The 17,219-nt window shown below is 39.0% G+C and overlaps 1 protein-coding gene across 1 annotated transcript in view; it reads left to right on the plus strand.

The window, feature by feature from the left end:
* Positions 1–1,929: 1,929 nt before the first annotated feature.
* Positions 1,930–17,219, plus strand: part of LOC111147002 (von Willebrand factor A domain containing 8) — a 335,372-nt gene continuing 320,082 nt past the window's right edge. Inside the window, exons 1-2 of the mRNA XM_022502835.1 lie at positions 1,930–2,092; positions 16,628–16,705. Of these exons, the coding sequence (XP_022358543.1) occupies positions 1,930–2,092; positions 16,628–16,705 (241 nt within the window). The remainder of the gene's footprint in view (positions 2,093–16,627; positions 16,706–17,219) is intronic.

The following is a 17,219-nucleotide window of genomic DNA, read 5'->3' on the forward strand; positions in this document are numbered from 1 at the left end:
GTGAAACCTCACTGACCTCTTCCTGGTGAAGTACGTTACCCCAGAGTATCTTGAGTCTCAGTATCCTAAACATGGATCTCATTGTATCACAATTCTTCATTTGTAGCTTTGTCTTCAGTACTGGATGGGTGTACACAGTACCTAGCAGGGTACTGTTTATCCAACAGTTGCTTGAAAAATGTTGCTGAATGACTGAATGCTGTAACCTGTCTTGATTTCCCCATTGTCTCAACTCAAGAGCTCTTAGTGCTTACATCAGTCATTTTGCTCAATTGCCTCACATTGTTTTTCTACTCTCTCAAATGTGTGCCAGATTCCAGCAAGACTACATACAGGTGTCCTGATCAGGGCTTCACTTTTCCAGCCTGTGTCTTCACCTGTAAAATAGAGGGTAATATCAGTACCTCAATCAAAAGTTTGCAATGAAGTATTGCACTGAAGTGTTTAGCACAAGGCCTGGCACACACTATGAACACCAACTGGGACAAACATTTCAAACAGCATTACACCTTGCATTTCCATCATTTCCCCCTAGCAGTCACATAGGGCTGTAGCGAAGATATGAGAGCATACGCGTGAAACCCTGTTGTAATGCACTATGCAAACGTTTACTTTTACTTTCACTGTGTCCTCACTAGGTTAGAAGCCGGTTTCAGCCTTTGCCTCTTACGTCCTCAGCAAGATGCACAAAGCCTTAGCTAACTCAGCTTTTCTTTTACATCCTCCTATCACCTCTCAGCACCTGTCACAGGGCTGACATAGTAGGTGCTCCATATAAAGACAGTGACAGATCCAGAATTACCAAGGTCTCTAGCTGCACGGGAAGCCCTCTGCATTCTTTTTGTTTGCTGTTTGTTTTGTATTACTTGATTGAAACACTTTGCCTTAGTCAATTCACTCCTGACATTTTGGAGATGCTGTATAATTATATTAGGCTTAGTTTGCTTTGTGGTAGGACCTCTTCCGCCTTTGGGCATGTGTGACAGGGACGCAGCTTTAGACAGTGTCCTACTTTTTTCCTCTTATTAAAGACCTAAGTTATATTTATAGAAATCTTCTACTGCAGAATGACTGAACAAGTGCTTGATTGGGGTCCTTTCTGACATTTTGGCAATTTGTATATATCACTAAGATGTCACTTTTGCATTTAGAATATAAGATGAAATATATTTAATGTAAGAATATATATAATATAATAAGAAATGGAAGATGAAAACATGAATGCATGATGAAATAGATATAGAAATATAAATCTAGAAAACAAACAAACAAAAAATAAAGGTTTTCAAACACCTCACGGAAGCACATTCATTGTAAGGTTACAATGAATCGAAATAGGTGAAAGTTCCCACAATCTGGAGAATAGGTACGCAATTTCTTTAAAGGACTTGAAGCAACGTACAGGGGAGCGCAATATAGTAAGACTGGGCCATTAACCAAGAAACAAGACTTGCCTCTTAAGAGTCACACCATTCAACGATCCTAAAACCCTTCGGCACTCCCCGAACTCAGGTTTACGGGACTGCAGGGCAACGACTGGAGACCGGCCTGGGGAACCCAGGTGAACCGACGCAGGTGCGGGGTAGGCCAGCCCTGGAGCCCAGGCCCGCAGCTCCGCCGCACCGACATCCGGGCGGCGGCCTGGGCTCAGCGCTTCGCCGCGCGGTCTCGTCCTGGGCCCCCGGCGCCGGGTGCGGGACCCTGGCGGCCGATGCGGGCTCCTGCGACTCGCGCTCCGCAGGATCCGTCCGCCCGCGTGGGCCCGGCCGGCCCGAAACCGGTGAGCCAGCCGCGCCGGGGGGAAGGAGTTTCCGGGGGACTCGGCGCGGTGCCGCTTCCTGTCCCTCTCGCCGCGCCGCCTCACGCTGCCCGTCCCGGACGCGGCTCGCGTGGGACCCGCTCCCCGGCCCCGGCGCCACGCCCGGTGCCATGCAATCCCGGCTTTTGCTCCTCGGGGCCCCTGGCGGCCGCGGAGGCCCGGCGGCGCGGCGCGTGCGGTTGCTCCTGCGACAGGTGGTGCGGGGCAGGCCCGGCGGCGACGGTCGGTGGTCAGAGGTCAGACTGCTGCATGCCGGGGCGGGAGCCGACACAGGTAACCCAGGGACGCCCCTACGGTCTGTGCTGGGGGGGCCCCTGCGCTCCTCTGTACCCCACTCCCTGCTGCGCCGCTGGGAAGAAGCGCTGTGGGGGGAAGCCCAGAGAGAGAGAGAGAGAGAGAGAGGTTCAAGTCCCGGTCGGTCTCCGGGCTAGCTGCTGTGTAGTGCGAGGCCAGGCGCTTGCACTCTCTGGGCCTCTTCTGTAGCCCGAGGGAGCCCCGCTAAGGTTTCTGATGACCCGGAATAGTGCATTCCCCTTCCTTCACTGCTGCTTTTACTCCCAGGATGCTGATTTGGATTACAGTACTCTTGGGGTTAACGCAGCAGCCCTCAGGAGTTGTTGAAACCTGGGCTTGACCTTGCCCTCTGAGTCTCAAGGGCCTGGAAGCCGGGCTGTGTCCTGTTCCAGCCGGGGCTAGTGACGGCATGGAAGTGTGCATTCTCGCCAAGGATCCCATCGTTATAGTGTTTTAAACGTATACACAAGCCTTTCTGACTTTTCCAGGGGTTTTCCTTTCTCACAGTGCTCACATCTTATTGGCGCTGAATATCACAACTTAATTTTAAAACTCACGACTGTACAATTGAGTCATTGAGATCCAGAAGGGAAAAGTGACTTAAGATCACACAGCTAACAAGGGACTGCTTTAGAATCACGTGCTCTGATTCCTAAGCTCAGTTTTGTTTTGTTTTGTTTTGTTTTGGTTTCTCTTGCTTTGCTTTGTTTTTGTTTTGCTTGTTTGTTTGGATCTACCAGAGCTGGTTTTAGGAATCTTTTGTTGTTGTTGTTGTTGTATGTTGGAATTAGAGCATTTGTGCTGGTTAAGAGGAGGGATGTATGTTGTCGCTGCTCTTGAATGGCAGAGTGATTCTAAGCAAGATATCAGTGTCATTGTTGCTTAGAATAATGGAGGGTTTTACTAGGAAGTTGCAGGTTTCATTGTTCCTCTTGCAACTCTGCCCCAATAATTTTCCTCACCAGGAAATTTAGGTCCCATACATTTCGGTCGTTCTTTCTTTCTTCCATCGTTCGTTCATTCATTCAACAAATGGTTTTTTTCTTTCTCCTACGTGGAGTTGTGATTTCAAATTTTGCCCCTTTATCTGTTATTGTGACTTCTATGATGTTTGTTTATTTGTTAGAGGTTTTTGTTTGTTTGTTGCTTCTTTGTTCTAGAAATCAGAGAGGACAAGGGTAGAAGTGCAGTGTAATCTCTAACTTGGTTTTGGAGTGAAACAAACAGGTCAGCGTAAAAAAATGGGTTGGAGTCCATTTTTGCATTGTCTGGATATGGACTTTTGAGGGTGGGTGGGCTACTCAATTTTGTGTCCCAGTTTTCTTTTCTTTTCTTTTTTAAATTATGTTCAGTTAGCCAACATATAGTATATCATTAGTTTTAGATATAGTGTTCAACAATTCATCAGTTGCGTATAACAACACCCCGTGTTCATCACACAGCAGGTGTTGTGTCCCAGTTTTCTTAACTGTAAAATGAGGATAAGGAGAGTATATTTGATAGGATTGTTATGAGGATTTACTTATTTCATATAATTCCTGCCACATATTAATGTTCAGTAAAAGATAACTTCTTTATAATTCTTTATATCTCTATATATTCAGCTATATGGGAGTTGTTTTGTTTTCTTGGCATTAGGTGAAATGAAACCAGTTACTTTAGGTCTAGAACTGTCACAACTAGCTGGGTGGGCATGTGGAAAAAAGTTAATTGATATGAACTTAAAAAATTGTTCCTTGTACATGAATAATATATGTTGATTATAAAAACATTAAAAATGTCCTCAAAATTATGTCCAACAAATCCAAGTACAGGATTTGCTTCAAATGTGAGACTCATGATCACATTACAGACAACATACTAACTTTTTAGACTCAGTCACTAACCCTAGCAGGATCATACCAGGAGGAATAAATTGTGCTAAACCTACTTGCCTTGCTGTTGCAAGGTTGAAGGTAGGAGGACTATGGATGAATGCTGTTGGAACTTCACCAGAGATACGAACTCTATTAAGAACAATTGAGAGCCAAGTAAACAGGAGGCAAGTGCTTGGCTATCCCAGTATATAATGTTGACCATCAAGGTTGACATGTCTCAGTTTGAACCAGAGGGCATACACAGATAAAACCACAAATAGCACTATGCTGCAATGAATTACAGTTTAGGTTGGAAAGATGCTCCTAGCTCCATACACACGTGACCAGTAACTCATCTCTCTGCATGTAGTTGACCTTGCTTGCTAGTGGTTTGGAAAAAGAGGAAACACACATAAATACATAAATAGTAGATTCACGTTATCTACTGTTATTGTCTCTCCTGGATTGTATGAATGTCTTATTTGTCTTTATTTTCCTTTTGGTTCCTGTCAACATTTTGTACGTAATAAGCACCCAGTGGCTTTTAACGCTAAAATTCATACAGAGAAGGAGCAGGAGAGGCAGGAATTGCCTTGTTGGCTTTCAAGATAGGCGCTTTATAAAGCCTTGTAAGCAGAAGGAGAACGTCATTTATGTTAAAAAAAAAAAAAAAATCCCCAAACCTACAGCTTTTATCTTTTGCTGTTGGATAGTTTAAGTATCTGTAATTTGTAAATTCTTTATATCTCTTTATACTTCAATAAATAGTATTTCTCTTAGTTTTAGGAACAAAGAGATTTACAAGTCGGTTAACTACTGCAAAGATTTCTTTTCCTTTCTTTTTCTTTTTCTTTTTTTTTAAACATTTATTTGTCAGAGAGAGAACACAAGCAGGGGGAGAGGCAGGCAGAGGGAGAAGGGGGCTCCCTGCGGAGCAAGGAGCCTGATGGACAAGAGTTTTCAATAAAGATTATTGGTGTTTTCACAGATGGAGCCAAACGAGTTGGTTCAGTAGGACTCTGACATTAAACGGGTTTAGATATACCATAAAGTAAAATCAAATGTAAACTTGGAAACATAATTGTATAAATCTACCATGACATGTTTAATACTGTCATTTAATACCATTATTATTAAAAGAATTCACTATTTTATCATTATGACTTTATGTATGAAATACATTTGCTTAAAGAAATATTTAAAAATGCTTTTTGTACAAGAAATTTGTGCTCATTATAGGAAAGTGAAATACAAATCCCCTAAGACCTAATTCTCTCATGCAAAGTCATAATTGTCAACTTTTTGGTGTTAATATTAGCAGATTTTATAAAAATACATATAATATTTATTTATTTGTATAAATACACATTTCCTTTTAAAAAATGGGATCATGTATGTTTTATAATTTATTCTTAACCATTATTGTGAACATATTAACAAAGTGATAAATATTGCTATACACAATTAAGTATATATTAAGCTCATGTATTTATATTATTTTACCAGTTTCCCATTCGTGGACATCCAGGTTGTCTACTTTTATTTATTTATTTGTTTTTTAAAGTAATCTCTACACCCAGTGTTGACCCAGACCCAGTTCAAGACCCAGAGGTCTTGAATTCAAGACCCTGAGATCAAGAGTCAGATGCCCTACCGATGAGCCAGCCAGGTGCTGTAGGTAATCTATTTTTAAATATATAAAAAATGCAAAAGACATCTATCCATCCATGATGCATTTTTGTGTGTGTGTGACTTTAAGATTTGATTCTTGGGCTTCAGTAGAATTAATGACTTTGGGGAGGGGAATAGGGAACTTCTGCTTTAACTGAGAAATACAGTATACAGGGAGAAACTCCACTATGTTTCAGTCTTAGCTCTGTATTTAGTAGGTATTGAACTTTGGGAAAATTATTAACTACCCTCAACCTGCAGCAGGTTATTGTGACTCAGGATGCTCTGACCCTTGTATATTAAATAATTTAGCAGTAAAATCCTGAAACAGATGTTACCTAATAAAATTTTGGGAAGATCTGTGTTGTAGGAACATGCAGACTAACCTGGAATTTGCTGATGTATTTGGTTTTCTCTTGGGTCTAATTTTTGTATTAAAAAAAAAATGGTGACACTAAATCAGTGAGTGTCACCGAGAGTGATTCCCTTTATTCAGGGGAAAACGTGTATAGAAAAACATGGTTTACATAGGCGGGAGGTCCAATGGTTGAAGGTTAGATACAGGATGTTCAAATATTTTTAGGGTTCTCTCTGCCTTTCCCCGTCGTTCCGCCACTTCCACTCTCCATTTGTTAGATTTGCTTTTTGCTGTATTGGTTTCAGTATCTGCCAGGATTTCTTCAAGTAGTAGGAGTGATAGCCTTACTGAGAGCCCCAGATTTTGATTGTCCTTACAATTCACACTGTTAGAAGAGGAGAGAACATCTTTTCCTGTGAGCTCTGACAAAAATCCTTGTGAGAACAATTATTGGCCAGCCTTGGATCCTGTGCCTAAACCAGTCATTGTGGCCAGTTGGTGGAATGTTCTGGCAACGGTTGTGCAGGATACTTATTTCTGGAAGTTTTGGTGCAGGGGTAAAGAGTGGGATGAGTGGTACTCTACCCAAACCAAATGGGATGGGTTTCCCCACTGGAGAGAGGGATTCCATTGTCAAAAGGAGAAAGAATATTGAGCAGGTAAAACAAAACAGCTGTCTGGTAAAAATCAAGTACATAATATCCAAAGGGGTTAGTACAAGAATAAGTATTATTTAAAAGATACTATTGATTATTGCTTGAATATAGAAATTATTTTCTGACAAACCTTTGGGAAATTCCTTTAAATTAGGATCATTGCAAGTGATAAAAGCAAGCCTTATAACTCTAAATGAGCCTTAAATTTAATTTCATTTGGGAGCTTTTATCTTTTGGATTCTTTTCAGGGCTTTTAATTTTCAAGTCCATACTTTCTATGCCTGAATAAAATATATATCACTTTGTTGGTAGTAGTATTTAGGTGATAGTTTGTGCTATACAGGATTTAGGTTAATCTGAGTTATGTGTGGTTATTTTTTTACATTATTTATAATAATAAATGTAATTAAATGTTATACAGCATATTTTATAACAATCTGTACTTGTTAATTTCTTCTTGTTATTCTAATAATTTCCATTATCTTATTAACTAAAATCTTTTTTAAAAATGATTACACTTAACCAAAATAGTGTATTTGAGGAATGGTATACATTAGTCTCTTCTGCCTAAGTTGTGTTACCTATTGTGTTATAAGTATCTTCAATTCTCTTTAGATTAATACTTATACTACTTCATTCAAATGCATTCTTTACAAATGACTTGATTTCTGAGCATTTTGAAAGATATGCTGTTCTCAAAGAATACAGAAAATGGGTGAACTAAGGCTTAAAACAATCCTCAAGAAAACAGTATTTAATTAAAAGCTATAATCATTCATTTACATATTCATTTATCAAACATTTATTGAACACCTGCTTGGTTTAAGATACTATTTTTGGCACTATGAGTACAAAGGTGATTAAAACCTGGGCCCTGCCCACAAAATGCTGTGGTCTTACAGACTGAACAGTGATCTTCAAACATTTTTCTCACTTATCTCTTAAAAGGATTTTGCAAATATGTATCCCTTTGTATATTTTGAAGTTGATATCTAGAAATTTTCCTGATAAGAATAAATGGTTCCAGAGTATGGTGTTTTCAGTGTGTTGTAAATATTGACATTTAAAACAAAAATTGCTAACAGTCAAAGTGTATCTTTTAAATCGAAACAGTACCCTAGTAATTTGTTAGCCACTATCTCTGTTTTGAAAAATAAAGAGCTCTTACTTAACTGTCAGAAAGTTTACATTATTTTTATCTTCTTGAATTTGTGTTTCAATTACACTTACTCCTCATAATTTTATCTTAATATTTTTTTCTTGAAATGTTTTGTCTTTATCATATTTTTCTGCAACAAAAAAATGTCTAATGTTAAAACATGTTATTACAATTATTAAAGCACAGTTCAAAAGAATATCAATATATTTCAAATTTCTAAAAAACATAAAATTTTATGGAAACATACCTGTTAGTAACATGAGTGGTGCTTTCTCCCGGTTAAATATTAATTAGCATAATTAATAGTCCCTAATTGTATATTAATTATTGCTGCAGTATAAATAGTTTTGATATACCAGTATTGCTCAATTCTTTGTAGACTTTTTACTTATGAGCCAAAAATAATATGTTGATTAACTATCAAAAATGTTATTTTTAGTTATCTATCAACTGACAACTCGATTATAGCCTTTTCAGCTTTGTTCATAGCAAAGAATTGGAAACCACATGACTTGCATGTAGGGTTGCTGACCTAGCCAGTAGAATCACTCCTGCCTCCATTTCTGGGAGGTTCACTAAGAAGGCTCTACCAAAATTTATCAAATGGCTATGATTATTTCCTCCCAAAGAGGCTGCTTGTCTAGTCTAATGTGCTCAGAAAGAGTTAATAAAATTAACCCTTCATTCATCAGACCTTTGCCAATACAGCCGGTTTTTTCTTTTTTTTTTTTTTTTTGAGAAAATGCTTCTCTCACATGTTTAAATATTTTTTCATCAAATTTTAGTTTTTATAATTCAAAAAGATAATCTGTAACTATCAATTCAGTCAGCTAACTTAGAGTTTCTGACAGAAAAAAAGTATTTTTCCTTTCAGTTCAAATGACTGTTAATATATATTTTAAGGAATGTTTTAAAAGCCACTGAAAGATGAATTGCCACATTTTAAATTTTATTTTTTTTAAACATATAATATCTTTTTATCCCCAGGGGTACAGGTCTGTGAATCGCCAGGTTTACACACTTCACAGCACTCACCATAGCACATACCCTCCCCAATGTCCATAATCCCACCCCCCAACCCCCTCCCCCCATTAACCCTCAGTTTGTTTTGTGAGATTAAGAGTCACTTATGGTTTGTCTCCCTCCCAATCCCATCTTGTTTCATTTATTCTTCTCCTACACCCTTAACCCCCCATGTTGCATCTCCTCTCCCTCATATCAGGGAGATCATATGATAGTTGTCTTTCTCCGATTGACTTATTTCGCTAAGCATGATACCCTCTAGTTCCATCCACGTCGTCGCAAATGGCAAGATTTCATTTCTTTTGATGGCTGCATAGTATTCCATTGTGTATATATACCACATCTTCTTTATCCATTCGTCTGTTGATGGACATCTAGGTTCTTTCCATAGTTTGGCTATTGTAGACATTGCTGCTATAAACATTTGGGTGCACATGCCCCTTCGGATCACTACGTTTGTATCTTTAGGGTAAATACCCAGCAGTGCAATTGCTGGGTCATAGGGGAGTTCTATTTTCAACATTTTGAGGAACCTCCATGCTGTTTTCCAGAGTGGTTGCACCAGCTTGCATTCCCACCAACAGTGTAGGAGGGTTCCCCTTTCTCCACATCCTCGCCAGCATCTGTCATTTCCTGACTTGTTAATTTTAGCCATTCTGACTGGTGTGAGGTGGTATCTCATTGTGGTTTTGATTTGTATTTCCCTGATGCCGAGTGATGTGGAGCACTTTTTCATGTGTCTGTTGGCCATCTGGATGTCTTCTTTGCAGAAATGTCTGTTCATGTCCTCTGCCCATTTCTTGATTGGATTATTTGTTCTTTGGGTGTTGAGTTTGCTAAGTTCTTTATAAATTTTGGACACTAGCCCTTTATCTGATATGTCATTTGCAAATATATTCTCCCATTCTGTCAGTTGTCTTTTGGTTTTGTTAACTGTTTCCTTTGCTGTGCAAAAGCTTTTGATCTTGATGAAATCCCAATAGTTCATTTTTGCCCTTGCTTCCCTTGCCTTTGGCTATGTTCCTAGGAAGATGTTGCTGCGGCTGAGGTCGAAGAGGTTGCTGCCTGTGTTCTCCTCAAGGATTTTGATGGATTCCTTTCTCACATTGAGGTCCTTCATCCATTTTGAGTCTATTTTCGTGTGTGGTGTAAGGAAATGATCCAATTTCATTTTTCTGCATGTGGCTGTCCAATTTTCCCAACACCATTTGTTGAAGAGGCTGTCTTTTTTCCATTGGATATTCTTTCCTGCTTTGTCGAAGATTAGTTGACCATAGAGTTGAGGGTCTATTTCTGGGCTCTCTATTCTGTTCCATTGATCTATGTGTCTGTTTTTGTGCCAGTACCATGCTGTCTTGATGATGACAGCTTTGTAATAGAGCTTGAAGTCCGGAATTGTGATGCCACCAACTTTGGCTTTCTTTTTCAATATTGCTTTGGCTATTCGAGGTCTTTTCTGGTTCCATATAAATTTTAGGATTATTTGTTCCATTTCTTTGAAAAAAATGGATGGTACTTTGATAGGAATTGCATTAAATGTGTAGATTGCTTTAGGTAGCATAGACATTTTCACAATATTTATTCTTCCAATCCAGGAGCATGGAACATTTTTCCATTTCTTTGTGTCTTCCTCAATTTCTTTCATGAGTACTTTATAGTTTTCTGTGTATAGATTCTTAGTCTCTTTGGTTAGATTTATTCCTAGGTATCTTATAGTTTTGGGTGCAATTGTAAATGGGATGGACTCCTTAATTTCTCTTTCTTCTGTCTTGTTGTTGGTGTAGAGAAATGCAACTGATTTCTGTGCATTGATTTTATATCCTGACACTTTACTGAATTCCTGTACAAGTTCTAGCAGTTTTGGAGTGGAGTCTTTTGGGTTTTCCACATATAGTATCATATCATCTGCGAAGAGTGATAGTTTGACTTCTTCTTTGCCAATTTGGATGCCTTTAATTTCCTTTTGTTGTCTGATTGCTGAAGCTAGGACTTCTAGTACTATGTTGAATAGCAGTGGTGATAACGGACATCCCTGCCGTGTTCCTGACCTTAGTGGAAAAGCTTTCAGTTTTTCTCCATTGAGAATGATATTTGCGGTGGGTTTTTCATAGATGGCTTTGATAATATTGAGGTATGGAATTGCCACATTTTATAGGCTGGATTACTAGATACAATAAAGACAAGAATAAAGGAATCTAGTAGTTACATGTTTAAATTACCTATTTCATAATATATGGTTGTGTAATTTTGTTCTTTAATATAATTTATAATAAGTAATGTAATAGCAGTTAAAATAAGTTACTTATGTAATGAGGACTATGGTAGAAGGCATGGTATTGTTCTATTAAATGTGTAGTGAACTTTGTTTATGGGCTTTTGAGAACAGTTAAAGTCATGTATAAAAATCGGAAATAAATTAATCAGTTTTAGACCTCATGATCCAACTTTTGATATTGTATTTAGTGACCTGAAAACTAACTGGTTCAGAAGCTAGTGTAGAACATTTTCATAATAAGAGTTAGAAAACAACCATTGTATAAGATGAGGAATGACTGTAATCGGAATGAATATTTCATGATGACATTTGAGAATAAAATTTTAACTACCTTTTTGAAAGATAAACATCTGATCTGAAGGAAACATGTAAAAGTTTTCTCTGTGGTTTTTATCCAGTGTATTGTGAACAGTTCAGTAGTGTTGAAAACTATTTCAGTTACATGAAAATGGATCAGCATCAATATATGTACTGCTTCAAATGTTCAGAGGTGCCTTTGTGTGTGTGTTCATATGAAGAGTGTGTTCTCAAGATAAGTGTTGAGAAAAGCTGAAAAACAGCTTACCTTTACATATGTGAAAAGCCAGTTTTTGAAGCTTTCTCTGCTTTGCAGTCTGAGCTCTCTCATCTTGGATTTTTTGACCATATAAACTCTCACTTCCCTACCCTGCTATGTACTATATCTGACACAAGCCAAAACAAACCAGTCATTTCTAAAGCTACTCTTCACTTTTAGTAGGAATTTATGAGACATGGAGAAACTATTCCCAGGCAGGTGTATGTTAATTTGAATAATTTTTAAAAGAGACCTCTTCTAAACCATAATGTATTATGCCTCATTTGTTTAGTCCCCTGGAGCAATGCAACATCCACCAGAGGGAAATAAGTGGGAGGGCTCCTGAAAGGGCCTGTGGGAATGGAGAACCTGCAGGGCCAGTCCTCAGTCAGATCTGTGTTCAGGAGAACACCCGGAAGTGAGGATCTGGAAAACTGATCTCCTTGAGACTTCCAATTCTCTATACCCTTAGAAAGCATGTACCCTAATTTAAAGACAATTATCGTAGTGGAATAATAGTCAATAATTGTAATACAGTGTGAGAAACATGAACCAGATAGTATGCTAGCAGAAAGACAGGAATGGGATTCTTTTTTTTTTTTTTAAGATTTTATTTATTTATTTGACAGACAGGGATTACAAATAGGCAGACAGGCAGGCAGAGAAAGAGAGAGAGGAGTAAGCAGGCTCCCTGCAGAGCAGAGAGCCCGATGTGGGGCTCGATCCCAGGACCCTGAGTATATGACCTGAGCCGAAGGCAGAGGCTTAACCCACTGAGCCACCCAGGCACCCCAGGAATGGGATTCTTGATGGAGGTGGAGAGCATGCAGAAGGAAAAGTTAGGGAAAGTTCGATGGGGAGATGAGGATATTTGAGGAGTAGTTGTCTGAAGCAAGACGGGTATGACAGAGATGTGGAAGATCTTTCAGGCCGGGGATAAAGCATCAGTCACTGAGATAGGAATATAAGGGATAGAGCTGGTTGGAGTTGGTTGGAGAACATACAACAGAAAATCTGGAGTTCTGTTTTTCTGGTATTAAAGTTATCTCTGGAATATATAAATATCGTGTCCAGTAGCTTACTGATAGGTATGGAACTCGGGAGAGAAATCTGAGCCAAAGGAGACATTTAAGACTTAGTTGTACAGAGGTCGGGTTGGGACATTGGCATGGATAAGATGGTTTAGGAAAAGCAGAGCATGGCAACAGAAGGTGGCCAGAAATATCAACATGGAGGCAGGAAGGACAAATATCATTTTTCTCTTTGCCTGCAGCCAACATGACTAATTGATCCCTGTCCTGTTTCTTAAAAAGTCTAATTTCCATCGTGATTGCTTCTTGGATTTTTTTAGAAGCCTTTTGCTTGATTTCCAAATGTTCAGAAACTTTCCAGTTATCTTTTTGTTACTCATTTTTAATTCCATTTTGATCAGAAAACATACTTTGTATGATTTCAGTCCTTTGAAATTTGTTAAGATTTGCTTTGTGATCCAGCCTAAGATCTAGTTGGTGAATGTTTCATGTGTGTTTAAAAAGAATATGTATTCTGTCCTTGTTGGGTATAGTGTTCAGTAAAGGTCATTTATATTTAGTGGTTAATAGTGTTTTCAGATCTTCCTATCCCATTTTCCAACTGATCTTTGCCAAAGGCTGAGAAGTGATTATTCTTACTTTTCTCTCCTTCTATTTCTTTTTCTTGTTCTTCCATCAGCTACTGAGATATATTGAAATATCAAAGTATGGTGGTGGATTTATCTCGTTCTACTTTTAGTTCTGCAGTTTTGTTTCATGTTTATCCCTCAGCTTACTCTTTGCTGGGTCACCATCATAGATTTTGCTGTGTTCCTCCACAAAGGGTCACAGTCCTTTTTAGGAAGCTTTCTACTTACTCTCTCTGCTTGCATTAGGCCCCTTGAGGCCTGGTGGTGGCAGTGGCTTTCTGTTACTGCTGGTCCCAGGACACTGAGCTATCCTTGCTGGTTTTCGTAAACTCTGCCCCACCTTCACAAATGGTTCTTTTATTCTGCTCTCCTCAGTTACTCAGCTTGAATGTACCATCTTTTTGTTGGGCTCCTGATTGATAAATGGATATGTTTAGGAAAAACACTTCAGTCAGTAGGAAAATCCAGTGCAAAAACCTGAAATGAGTATGTGTCTGACATGTTCAAGGAAGAGTTAGGAGACCAGGTGGCTGGAGTAGAATAATTCGGGAGGACACTGGCAGGAGGTGAAGTAAGAGAGGAAATGGAGGAGCCGAATCAGTATAGCCCTTGGGCCATTGCAACAGTGAAGATTGAGTGAGAACTTGCATTACTTGACTCCTATTTTATTTTGATCACTGTGGCTGCTCTGTTGAGAATAAGCTTCAGGGTGCAAGGGTTGAGACAGATCTGTCATTGTGTAAGAGTTAATACTGTTTGAATGAGAAAATAAGTCTAAGTAACCATAAACCTTTAATTGGCTTGGGTCAACATTGTGGTGATAGAGAATATGGTGAGAGGTGGACGATACTAGATACATCTTAAAGACAGAGTCCGTGGGTTTTTCTGAGGAGGCTAGAGAGAAAAGTTAAGAATGGCTGCAAGATTTCTGGTCTGAAGCCCTGGAGGGATTAAGCTGCCGTTAGCAGAACTGGGGAATACTGTGGGTAGAGCATATTTTGGTGGAAAAGTTTTGAGTATGTCAGGTTTAACATATTTTAGGCATCTCATTGTCTGTTGGTATCCATGTTTGGAATTCTGCGGTCTTGGTTAGTGGAATAAATTTGAGAGCCAGGGATATGTTGCCTGAAAGGTGTAAGATTAGATGAGCTTATCCAGAAGAGGTGGTAGGTGGAATAGAAAAGAGGCCGGAAAAGAGGACGTTGAGGAGAGGAAGAGCAAGCAAGGAAGACCTGGAATCATGGTGAGGTAGGAAGGAAATGGAGGAGGAGAGGGAGCTGGGAGAGGGAGAGAAAGGGAGAAAGAGGCGGAATCCTCTGTGGTGTAAGTGTTGAAAGGAGGCAGGGCCCCCGTTTTTCCCTGCCAAGTCCGGGCAGCCAGGCTGTGGGTAGTAACCTAGGCTTGGCCAATGAAGTGCCCTGCCCAGGACTTTGAGTCACAAGGGAATGATGCAGAGTTTAGCACAGTTTACCTGTGGCAGGGTCCTTACTAGAAGATGGATCTCTAGACTAAAGATGAATCATGATTTCTGTAACTTAAAATAGTGTTTTCCCAACTTTTCTACAGGTCTGAAAAATATCAAAATGAAATGGGGGAAAATGTTGTCCTCTGGTCGTGGCGTCCCTGGTGTGGATCTAGTGGTGCCGGGGGTGGTGTCTCAGTGAGCCTGTCCTGGAGTGTGACTTTGTGTGACTGCTGTGTTTCTCCATTGCCTTCCCTGCCATGCTGTGGAATAGTTACTGAGCCGAGGTCTCCTCAGTCACCCACGCTTCCTGTGAGCTCCCTCACATAACCGCTGTCACCACAACTCCAATGACTTTTTTACTAAGCTAGTTTGAGATGGGGTTTCTGCTAGAGAAGTTATATGAAATAACTTGCGGGAACCACAGGTTACTTAGAGTCAAGATGAAATGAAGTAACATAAAGAATGTGTCTAGGGGCGCCTGGGTGGCTCAGTGGTTAAAGCCTCTGCCTTCGGCTCAGGTCATGATCTCAGGGTCCTGGGATCAAGTCCTGCATCTGGCTCTCTGCTCAGCAGGGAGCCTGCCTCCTCCTCCTGTCTCTCTCTGCCTGCCTCCCTGCCTACTTGTGATCTGTCTGTCAAATAAAAAAAAAAAAAAAAAAAAAAGAATGTGTCTATAACAATATTTGCCAAGTAACCGGTATTCGATAAGTATTAGCTGATATTTAGACTAATTTAGAGGAAAAGTCCTTTGATTTACACTCTAAACATACATGTTTTCTGTATTGGAAAGTATAAGTATACCTGTGTTTTACAAGATGTTTTCTCTCAACTTGTCACATAGCTGTAATACATTTATCTATAAAATATATATATATATTTCAACAGGGTTACAGATTTCCTCACTTGTGAAGCCTCTGTCTCACATGGTTATTCTGGGAATGTATAAAGTACTTGGAAGATAGTAATCATTCAAAAAATGTTGGCTGCTTTGTTACTATTACAATGATTTAAGGCCTTAGTCACCATGTTACCTAACTAGCTCCCAGCTGGCAATGTTGAAAGTTGTGTTTTATACAGCTACTTTTTCTAAGTGTCGTTCAGCCCTTTCTAAGTGAAGTCCCAGGTGCAGATGGGATCACTATATCTATTTTACTTTGGGGAGAGCAAAGCAGAGAGGGTTTGGTTTAGTCCTATACTTTGGAAGACCGCCAGAAATTAATGTTACTTAAACAAAATTAGCACCAAGTAGAAGTGAGAACTTTTGCCTCTTTTGCTTGTTTCATGTAGGAAATCTTGGCATATAGGCTGGGGCTTTCCTGGAAATATTGCATTTTTGGGTTATGTTGCTAGAAAACTTGAAGTTGTATATAGTAAAAATAAGAACCTATAAGGATGTAAAAAGGTTATAATTTGTGTTAAAAGATGCCACCTTATGAATGTTTTGGATGATCTTAAGCAAAATGTATCCTTCTGTATTGTTGACTTTATTAGTATTGTTCTTAATGAGAAAATAAGGCTGGTTAATAAAATTCTGTTGTACTTCAGGTTTTTTTGTTGTTGTTGTTTGTTTGTTTGTTTGTTTTTCCTAATGTAGGGTTTAAAATGTGAATTTTACCCGTGTTTCCCTTTTCCATTATACAACTTATACTTTGGATACAAGTTTTAGAGCATAGTGGTTGACATAGGCAGGTGTGTCTATGGGGCTGAACACAGGCAGAGGTGGGTACATTTCTATAGAGTCCTTCTCTGTAGGGCAGGGCAATCATCATTGGGAAGGGCATAGTGTGTAGTTTTCTTGTCTCTTGTAATGGTGTGTTTCCTTATTCTCTTTTTAGGTGATACAGTTAATATTGGAGATGTATCCTACAAATTGAAAACTCCAAAGAGCCCAGAACTTGTGCCGCAGAACTACAGTAAGGAATAGTTATTTATTTATGAATGAATAGCTTTTAACTTTTCATTATGGGGATTTTCAAACATATGCAAAACTAGAAAAAAGTATAAACATGATGTACTTATCATTTATTTTGAACATTTATCCATGTATATCAATCTTTTAACTGAGTCCCATTTTTTCTTCTGGAGTATTTAAAACCTATCCCAGACATCCTATCACCTCACCCTTGAATATTTCAGTAAAATATTTTTTTGTGTACTATTCTTTCATTTTTTAAATTGGGATAAAATTTACATATAATAAAATGCATAGATCTTATGTGTTCATTTTGGTTAGTTTTGACAATTCTATAAAATTGTATAACTGCCAAGATTTACTTTCATCACCCCTGAATATTCTTTTTTTTATTTCTTTTTTTTTTTTTTTTTATTTTTCGCGTAAAAGTATTTATTTTTTTTTTCCCCCACCCAGTGCTCCATGTAATCCGTGCCCTCTCCAATACCCACCACCTGGTTCCCCCACCCTCCCCC

Source organism: Enhydra lutris, unplaced genomic scaffold, assembly GCF_002288905.1.
Source record: "Enhydra lutris kenyoni isolate GAN:26980312 unplaced genomic scaffold, ASM228890v2 scaffoldscaffold15, whole genome shotgun sequence".
NCBI lineage: Eukaryota > Metazoa > Chordata > Mammalia > Carnivora > Mustelidae > Enhydra > Enhydra lutris.